Below are 10143 nucleotides of genomic sequence, written 5' to 3'. Positions count from 1 at the left end.
TCACGGCAGCCTCGACCTTCCCAGCATAAGCCATCCTCCCACCTCAGTCTCCCAAGTAGCTGGGACTACAGGCATGTGCCACCACACCCTGCTAATATTTGACTTTTTGTAGAAACTGGGTTTTGCCATGTTGCCCAGGCTGGTCTTGAGCTCCTGGGCTTAAGTGATCCATCCTCCTCAGCCTCGCTCCCTCAGTGCTCACAGGCATGAGCCACCGCGCCTGTCTCCCTATCCCCAAATTCTTTCCAGCACAGCTCAACCCTTTATTCCCTCGGCCCACGGAATGGAGCAGCCTCGTGTACAGAGTGGCTTCATATACCTCATCGCAGATGCTTCTATGAAATTATAAAAAGAATAATAATTTCTTGAATATAAATTACAAAAGATTTAATTACAAATTACTTTTAAAAGTAAAAATCCTACAAAAGTCACCACCTAACTGATGACATCTTGCTACTTGACCAAGGGGTACTGACCCCTGCACTGTTATAGGCAGAACTGGGAATGGCTCATGCTGAGTCCCGGCCAGGTGGGCAAAAGATATGGGCTCTGAAATGACAGTGGGCTGAGCCCAGCCCAATCCACACAACAGCCCAACCCAAGTGGGGCTGTCATGAGCTTAAAAAGTCACTGATCATAGCAGCCTCGTTAGAACCTATCCCTTCTCTTGACTCTGGCAGGTACCAGGTGAACATCGAGCTCTCCCTGTACTTCTGCCTGTGCCATGGAAGCTTACTCGCCTGTCCTGTGGAATTCCCAAAAGCCAGCTCCTCCCCAGAGCTCTCCACAACACTTCCCCTTTTCCCCTGACCCACACAGCACTTGAAGACAGGATGTCATATTTGACTTTTGCTTTTATTTTGTAAGAATATAACATGCTGAAACAGGAAAACGGGGATTGCAAACATCATTCATATCTAGGAAACCAGCTCCATTTATCACAATAAATAAATATTTAAACAGTGAGGAGTTCCTGACAGGCTCCAAGAGGTTCCCAGCACATTCAGAGGTAGAGTCTGGTGGAGAGAGGGAAACAGTCAGGCTGAAACCCCTGCTGAGATTCTCCAGTAGATGCAAACTGAAATTACAATAATAAATAACAACAGCACCAACAATAACAAAAACAATGTTATGACAATCACACAAAACCAATGATACAATACACTTAAATAATCTCCTGGAGGAGCTCATGTTACAGAGAGAACAGTGTTGATTATCCTGGGCCGCAAAGGGGCTGCCCTGGGTAATTCACCTCCCCAGCCTGGGCTCTGCTGCAGGAATTCCCATCAGGAAATGTTTGTTTGGTGATGCCCTGAGGTGACAAGCAGGTTCTGATTATCCCCAGTCCTGCCCTTCCAAGCAGCCTCTCCCCCTAGCCTCTGCACTCTAAGAGCGCCATGGTCCTGGGCCACCTCTGCCCTCTCCAGTGGTTCATCTCATGTCCACAGGAAAGAAACACGAGGCTCCCCTTCTATCTCGGGCATCCCTTTTTGCCTGTTCTCACACCACAAAAAACACTGGCTGGATTTCAGCAGGACTCTCGGGGACTGCCAAGAGATTTGTTTCCTAGGATCCTTTTCTGCCTCGTTCCACACTGTGGGGCATGAGAGCTGGAAAAGGCACTCCCCAAGGCCTCCACACTTTCTTCTCCTGGGCCCTGCCTCCAAGAGACAGCACAGAACTCAGAGAGGGCACATCCAGGAAGAGGCCCCAGGGCGGGCCTGCTCACAGGTGGACCCTGCTGCAACACAGGGTCAGGGGCCACCTGCAGGGGGCCACCCAGAGCACTGAGCTGGATTCAAGTGAGCCTCCTTTCAGGGCTCTCCACTGACTTGGAAAGAGCTCACAGGCCAGTGTTTGAGGTATAAATATCTCGCATGGGGCAAGAGTCACATCAGCTTGCTGGCCTTGACATGACTGCAAGGCTGGACAGACACACAGGAGTGTTATGAGGTACAAGCTAAGGGACTCTGGGCTAGCCCAGAGGCCAGTGAGGAGGGCCAAAGGGGAAGACTCCACATCTAGGGTCCCTTCTGTGCCCAGAACAGTCTGGGAATTAGGAAAACAGGATGCGATCAGAATCAACTGAGCAATAGGCAAAACAGCTGATCTGGATGTCTTTCCTCCTCTCATTTTCACGGTTCCCTTTATCCACGTTTCCCAAACCACACTAGAACACTTCCTTCTCCGGTGAGAACGAGAGCCCATGCTAACCCCCGTACCACCTTTTTCCCCCACAGAGAGCCCCACCAACTCTCATCATTAGCCCTTATTCACAGGTCCTAGAAGTGGGCGGCTCCTCTCCAGCATGAGTCCCACAGTATCTGAAGGAGAGACTGCTGCTTCCCAAACAGGCTGCTGGAGCGCTTTTTTTTTTTTTTTTTTTTTTGTTTTTGTCCTCCTGCACTTGCTTTGCAGAACCTGCCTGCCACACAGGGGCAGCCACCTCGGGGATGGGTGACTCCACCTCTCTTCCCGGCTGGCTTCCTTACTGCCACGGAGACTCAGGTGTGTGAGGGCTCGGCCAGGCTGCAGCTGGACGGAGTGGCAGAGGCGGCTGAGGCTTGGGCAGCCAGGTCCCGGTAAGCGGGCGACTTCAGGAAGCGTGGGTAGGAGTCCTTCTCCATCAGGGTACGTGTCTTCCCCTGGGCCGCATCAAAGCATGTGGCTGTGGCGGTCTGCAGGTTCATCCTCGTCAACTCGCGGGTCTCATGGTCAATGTTGACCTGTGGGAAGGAGGACACACACAGGGTGAGTTGGGGAAGAGGGTGGGCATGGCTGAGGGAGGGCCAACGGCAGGCTGGGCATTGGAAAGAGCACCGGATGCTGCATCAGGAAGTGGGGGCTCCTGAGTTGATCACTAGCTTTTCAGCTCTGGGCTTGTACCCACATCTGATCCAGTGTCTGTCCCCCAATCTCTCAGAATTAACATGAGGATCTATCAAGAATGTATACAAACGCAATCCCCTTTCACCCTTTCTTCTACAGCAACCCTGCTTCAAGTCACTATCAGCTCTCCTGGGATTTGCACCAAGGCCTCCTACCTGGTCTCTCTGCTACCTTACCCCCCATCCCTGCCGTTTGTTCTCTACCCAGCTGCTACAGTGAGCCTTTAAAAACCCAGCTCAGTTCGGTAGCACCTCTGTTGTCTCCTCATGTCTTTCAGAGGAAGAGCCAAAGGGCTTGCTGGGCCCACGGGGCTCCCCGAGCCCACACCCGGCTATCCGCCTCATGTCTGACCTCATCTCCTGCTCTTGCCCTGCTCTACACAGGTCTATTTGCTCATCCGCAACTGTGACAGGAAGGCTCTGGCCATCGCATTTGCTGCTTCCTGTGTTGGAATATTCTTCCCTCCCTGAATTCTTTCATATCTCTGTTCATATGTCCTCACTTCCCTTTATAGAATGGAAAACCGTATCTCCTCCCAGGCCCTACCTCTGGTACTCCCTGTCTCTCATTTCCTGCTGTATTTTTATGAGTGCATAGCTCATCACCTGGCATATATTTGTCTAGTTGGTTATTGGCATCTTCCCCCACTCAAATTATAAGTTTCACCAGGTAAAGGACTTTGTTTGGTTCACTGTGACATACACAGTGACTGTAACAGTGTCTTGAATACAATTGGGGCTCAATACACCTTTACAGAATTATGTGGAATCAATCAGCGGTCAGAAAACAAAAATAAGGTACAAAAGTAAGGCATTACTCTTATCTCTCCACCAGGTGGCGCTGTGTTCTTTAGCAAATGCAGCTGCCACGCGTAGTGGCCAGGAGGAAAGGTAGACAAAAAAATCACAGACCACAGACCTGCAGGCCTCAGGCAGGTCAGCCTGGGGACTGAGCCAGGTTATATAAGGTCCCTGTGCTGACCTTGTCTCCCCAGTTGGTAAGTGTTTTGAGCCTCTAAAAACGGATGGGTTTATAAAGGTGGGTATGGACAGAAGCCGAAAAACCTGCCAACCCATCCTGCCCCATCGTGAGTCATAGGGTTAAGCACCCAGGAGTGGCACTGAGCCTGGCTTTCCTAGTCTCTGGTCACAGAAGCCCACTCACCCCTGTGCCAAGTAAGGTCCTTCTACTTCTACACCTAGCCCTTCCTCCCCACTAGCCCTGACTCGCAGAGGGGAAGGAGCAGGCAGGGTCGTGAGGATTCACTGGGCATACGGGGGCTCTAACCTCTTTAGGGGCCTCACTGCAAATGAACTCCTCAAAGATCCGGTGTGCCCTGGAGGCCAGCTTGGTAGCTGATCGGATCTTTTTGAACTCTTCACAGGCCAGCCAGAACTCCAGGTTCTCCTCACTGAACTCTGTCTTCAGGAAAGCGTGGAAGGCAGCCACTCCATCTGGGGTTGCGGGAAAGAGGAGGAAACAGGTCAGCCGGAGGGACAGCAGGGAATACAAGAAGAAAGGAAAGCAATTGCACTTAATGGCTCTATTTTTAGAACATAATTTTCTTGAACAAGGACCTGGCTTTGTATGTTGAATAGAGGCTGGCACACTAGGGGATCATTATTATTATTATTACTACTACTATTATTCTGCCCAGGCTCTCAGCAGTCCCGGGGCTGGCTCCAAAGCACATGAGTACACACGTGCCACCCAGAGACAGATACAAAAGGCTCCTACTCACTTTTACTGCTCAGCAGCAGGTCGAACGACTCTCTCCACCCCAGCACATCTTCTGAGAAGTTTCTACTAAAAGACAAAAAGAAAAAAAAGTAAGAAAAAAAAATCAACAAACCAAAGCATAGTACAAATTCTAGCCAGAACTCTGATGGAAAATTGCGTAAAATTCACAGAAAGGCTTGCTTGGTAATTGTTGAAGCTGACGCTCAAACTCTTAGTTGGACTTAGAGTAAGCAGTAGTGTTTTCTAGAGGACAATTCAGCAACCAGAAATCAAAGCCAGGGACTCTTTAGTCCTCAGTCAGTATCTCTAAGCCTGTCTCTTCTCTGTCCAAAAATTATTTCAATTCCCCTGACTCTCAAAGATTTGTTTTGTACATCTTCCCAAGGAAATAAAGGCCTCATAAATAGAGATTACATCTACACGTAACTGCAGAGTTTGGTACAGTTGATAGCCAATATGAAAGAGTTTCTAGGCAAGGTGCATGCTAGAGTCATTAATAAAAACTTCAAGTGGTCTTGGATTCTGACCTAGCCCTGGATGCATGTGCAATGAATCCCCAGGTGGGAGAGTCTGGTAACTAGGCATTCATGCCCTGTGTGCCCTCATCTGTGGATGGACTTGGAGCCCTGGAGCCACCTACCCATTCACGCAGGAGCCAAGTAGTCATAACAGACCAGCAACAAGTCCCACTAAAATCTCTAGGGAGGTGTTGCCAAGGTCCACCTAGCGTGTCCTGGCTTCTCCTTCTATTTCCCTCCTCATGACTCCCTTCCCGCTCCCTCCCTTCTCGGAGCCCTGAGCTGCTCAGCAACACTTACTTCTCTTTGCTGTGTTTACTGCCCCACTCAAACTTGCCAGTACTCCCGGTATCGCAGCCTAGCTCTGATTTGTGAAGAAAGATCCCCAGACGTGTCTTGAACTCTTTGGCTCTGAAAAACAAATCAGGAACATGAAAGCATTCTCCCATTTGCTCAGCCAGTGTGGAGAGGTTTATGGGTCCCAGAAGAGCTCTGGGTGGCGCCACCCAAACTTTAGCCTCAAGGATGCCGGGCGCGGTGGCTCACGCTTGTAATCCCAGCACTTTGGGAGGCCGAGGCGGGCGGATCACAAGGTCAGGAGATCGAGACCACGGTGAAACCCCGTCTCTACTAAAAATACAAAAAAAATTAGCCGGGCGTGGTGGCGGGTGCCTGTAGTCCCAGCTACTCGGAGAGGCTGAGGCAGGAGAATGGCGTGAACCCGGGAGGCGGAGCTTGCAGTCAGCCGAGATCGCGCCACTGCACTCCAGCCTTGGCGACAGAGCGAGACTCTGTCTCAAAAAAAAAAAAAAAAAAAAAAAGAGTTCCTGGAAACTCTTGGCTGTCTCCAGGCCCAAATTGTGCTTCTCTTATCAGCATCATCAACCCCAAAGCAACAAAAGCTATGTTTGAGCTATGCCGTGGTAGGTCTTACACTTTCTGGGTAATACACACACTGCATATATGGGCTTTTCCCTAAAGTTACACTGATCTCTCTTCGTGCCTGTTGATTCAAAAAAGAACTCAGCATTCTTTTCAGGAGTATTTCTGAACTGTGTGGGAAACTGATTCCTGCCTTCATCTTTACTTTTTCCTTCCCAGCCAGTAACGATTGGAAGCTGTTGAGTAGCTCTCTGGAATATGGACACACCCTCAACAGTGGGATCCCCCAACCCCACACACCCCACATACACAAAAAAAATCTCCCTGTCTTCCAGGGGCAGAGGAGGCAATGCCCCTAGCTCTGGTCTGAGGAATGAAAAACAAATGCTTAAGAAATGGGCAGGCTCAGTTCTGCCTGGAAATGTCAACGTGGCCTTCCTGAGCCGGGTCTTCAGCAGGTCACCTGAGCACGACTGCAGTTTGTCAGAGGATGGGGATGGCTGCAAGCAGCCGGCCCTTGCTTCCCTTCCCCTTGCTTTCTCCCTGCTCCTGGAATCTGAGCAAGTGGCATCAAGTTCGCCTCTATCTCTCTACTCAAGCCTCTAGCGCCCCATCCCCGCGCCCACCCAGGTCCCCAGGCCTGCCGCTCCACTTCCTATGAGTTGGTGGGACTTCCCCCAGGCAGTTGGACAAGCTTCCCTTACCTCTCCAGGCAGGTGGTGGGGAAGGCGGCCAGGGTGCGGCACATGGCTGCGGGCGCAGGGCAGCACGTAGTGGGCAGGATGGTGGCAGGCTCCAGGAGGCTCTGCGAGCTCCAAGAAGCAAAGGCGCGGTAGCAGGTGCTAGTCAACCGGGGTTGGGTTTAGCAGCCTGCAAGCGCCCAGACTGAGCGGCCGCTGCTTTAATCCCCTTGGAGGAGCGGGGCGGGGCTGGGCACTGCTGACCAATCGGAGGGCGGGGCTGGGCGCTGAGAAGGCGGAGGCGGGGCCCGCAGCCAGACTGGGCCGGGTGCAACTTTCGCCGCAGCTGGAGCACGCGGAGCTGCACCCTCCGCCCGGAGGACGCCGCGTGTGGAAGGAAAAGCGGCAAGAGAATTGGCACGGGGATGAGACGTGCACACCCAGTTTCCTAGGGAAAAATACCTGCCGACCTCTAGTAACAGCAAGAAACTCACGCAGCGGTGTCGTGTTGGGAGAGTTTGCACGGAGGCGGTGGGTCTGGGAGGCACACAGGGCTTTCTTTGATCGCAGGCAAGTCTGAGCCTGCTGGGTCCTGAAGGACAGGCGCACAGGGTGCAAACCTGGGCAAAACAGCATCTGATTATACTGATAAGTACCCTTTACGAGGCTCTTACCCTGTGGACACGGGGCTAAGTAAGCTCTTCTTCATCATCATCATCTCCATTTTATAGTTGAAGAAACCGAGAATCAGAAAGCTAAATAAACTTGCCCAAGAGCACAGTTGGAGATGACAGACAAGTAGGATACGGATGAGTAGTTTATTGAACACCTACTATGTGCTAGGCACATAACTAAGACTCATATTAAATAATTTGCTCAAAGACGTGCAGCTAGTAGGTGTTGGCTCCAAAATTCAAATGTGAATTTACCATTCTTTTTCCATTGCACACACACACACACACACACCCCTACCCCCCTCCACAAACACACACAAGCGCGCAAAGGTTAGTATCCGGTCATGGCTATACCTGTGGACGATCCTGGGTTTAAGCAGTTGCTACCTTATTGTCTCCATCTCTGAGATAAAGGTAATAAATGCCCTGCCTCTCGCCTCACCTTCCCATAAAGGCATTGGGATTGCTATTAAGAGGCTGTATGTGAGGTTAAGAGTACAGGGTCTAGAGTTAGATTTTCAGGTTTCAAGTCATGGCCCTGCCAGGTGACCTGCTGAAGACCCAGCTGCAGGAAGGCCACATTGACTGTTAACTGGCTACTGATGGGAGACTAGGCAAACTGCTTAACCTTTCTGTGCCTCCATTTCCTTGTCTCTACGAAGAGAACAACTTATTTCATAAGGTGGTTGTGAGAACTGAATAAATTAATTCTTAGTTTGAGTTCCTAGGAACTAGACTCGGGTAGACGCTTGCATGCAGGAGCTTTACTGGGGAGAGTTATCAGAATTCAGAGGGAGTGAAGGAAGCAGGTCTGGGCAGAGGAAGGAGTTGAAGGACATGCCATTTCAACAGAGACCCCAGCTGGTTCCAGGGAATGCCCTGAAGCTCAGCTGGCCCTTTGGAACTGTCCACTGAAGCAAGAGGACAAGGCCCTGGTAAACCCATAAATACCATTCATTGCATACAGCTGCCCAAGAAGACAGCCTAATCTTAAGGCAGTGCCCTTTGTCAAGAGCAATTCCTGGAGAGAGACTAACACCCTGGGAAATGACGATCACAGTCCCCAAGACGGGATCTGGGTGGCACAGCACAGCATCCGTGACAACATATAAGATGCTTATATGACAGTGCTCAACATGCAGTCAGCACTCAATAAATGTTATAATAGCTTTCAGTTTCACTTAATAGGGATACTGGGATTGCTAGCAATAAGGAAAAATAAAAAATGAGTTTTTTGTGCCTCTTGGAATACAGTATAGGCAGTGTATACTGAGGCACTCTTAGTTAAGTATACCTGAGGCACTCTTAATTAAGTGTACTGGAACTGGAAATAGCTGGAAATTGGACACCATCTCCCAATTCCTGAGCTAGTACTTTCTCCCGCTCTGATAAAGAAAGCAAAATAAACGGTGCCAGGAGCAGTGGCTCACACCTGTAATCCCAGAACATTGGGAGGCTGAGGCGGGCAGATCACCTGAGGTCAGGAGTTCGAGACCAGCCTGGCCAACATGGCGAAACCCAGTCGCTACTAAAAATACAAAAACATACCCAGGCGTGGTGGTGGGTGCCTGTAATCCCAGCTACTTGGGAAGCTGAGGCAGGAGAATCTCTTGAACCCAGAAGGTAGAGGTTGCAGTAAGCCGAGATCACGCCATTGCAAAAGAAACAAAGGAATTGATGCACAGTGCACAGACCAGCAAATCTGACAGCACAAAGCTCCCTACTCTAGATGAACGGCCCTCTCCGAGTTCAACCTGCCTCTTTGTTGCCATGGTTACCTCTTCAGTTTCTAGGCAGAAACTTTTTGAAGTTCACAATTTATCCCAAATTCTCTTCCCAGCAGGTCGGTTCATATCCGCAGTTTCAGTAATGCAGGATGACTCGACAGTTGCTGTAAATCCAGCAAGTTGAGCTCGCTTATGAATTGCACTGGCTTGGACAAAACCTGACCTCATTTTTGCCCAGCACTCCCAGAGCAGCTGTGATCTCTTTAATGGATGGCTGCATGGGGGCATGGCTCTGCACCCTGGGTCATCTGGGGTCAGCGGTCTGGGCAAAGCTGTAGTCAAGATTAAATGTCCCACAGCATCCCAGCCATATTGCCTTTCATCTCCTTCAGCTCCCAGCCCCCAGCACTACGCTTTCCATGGAGGCAGAAGTCTAGGTGGGGATCTTTGTCTACTGATAATGGTAAGGGAAAATGAGAACTCTTCCTCCATTTTTCTGATTCAGCTCAGATGATCCCCACAGTGGTTTAGGTCCTCCAAATTCAATCATCAATCTACAAATACATATTTCTTATGAATTTACTATATTCCCAAGTTGGTGGGAAAACAATAGCTTTTAAGGCTCTTCCCTGAATTCAAGGACCTTATAATGTAGCTAAGGAAATCGAACTGCATGGTGGGGAGCAGGGAAGGTGAAAGGAAACTATTGTTTGTCACAGAAACAGATGTCAAGGGAAGAGGCTGATCAGAGAGGGTTGACAGTATTGAAAAAGAAGTGATGGAGCCATGGTAGCCAGTGAGAAGCAGAAGAAGTAGGAGGAGGCATGAAAGTGAAAGAAACAGGAAAAGCTCTTACCATTTGCAGGTACAGCAAAGGTGCAGAAAGACTAAGGAATTTAATAAATGCTGCAGAAGCACTTAGGGTTGTGGGACACAATTGGATGCCACTTTTAGATTTAAGAGCATATCCTGAGGCAGCTGAATGAGGAGGCGGTGATCATCTCCAGCAGAAGTGAAATAGGCAATCACTGGG

At 50.0% G+C, this 10143-nt stretch overlaps 1 protein-coding gene across 2 annotated transcripts; it reads right to left on the bottom strand.

Moving 5' to 3' along the window:
- Positions 1-836: 836 nt before the first annotated feature.
- Positions 837-6926, bottom strand: RGS16 (regulator of G protein signaling 16). Of its 2 annotated transcripts, none has more exons than XM_003264434.2 (5): positions 6734-6926; positions 5448-5558; positions 4631-4695; positions 4177-4343; positions 837-2726 (listed from the first exon to the last, which is right to left on the bottom strand). In XM_003264434.2, exons 1-5 carry the CDS (start codon positions 6775-6777, stop codon positions 2505-2507), a joined length of 609 nt encoding a protein of 202 aa, XP_003264482.1. In that variant the 5' UTR covers positions 6778-6926; the 3' UTR covers positions 837-2504. The 2 variants fall into 2 exon arrangements, with proteins under 2 accessions (XP_003264482.1, XP_012357520.1); XM_012502066.2 differs by having other exon boundaries at positions 4631-4692; positions 6734-6907.
- Between the last annotated feature and the right edge of the window lie 3217 nt (positions 6927-10143).

The sequence above is a fragment of the Nomascus leucogenys genome, chromosome 9, assembly GCF_006542625.1.
Source record: "Nomascus leucogenys isolate Asia chromosome 9, Asia_NLE_v1, whole genome shotgun sequence".
Classification (NCBI taxonomy): domain Eukaryota; kingdom Metazoa; phylum Chordata; class Mammalia; order Primates; family Hylobatidae; genus Nomascus; species Nomascus leucogenys.
This window is presented reverse-complemented; position numbering and strand designations above follow the sequence as displayed.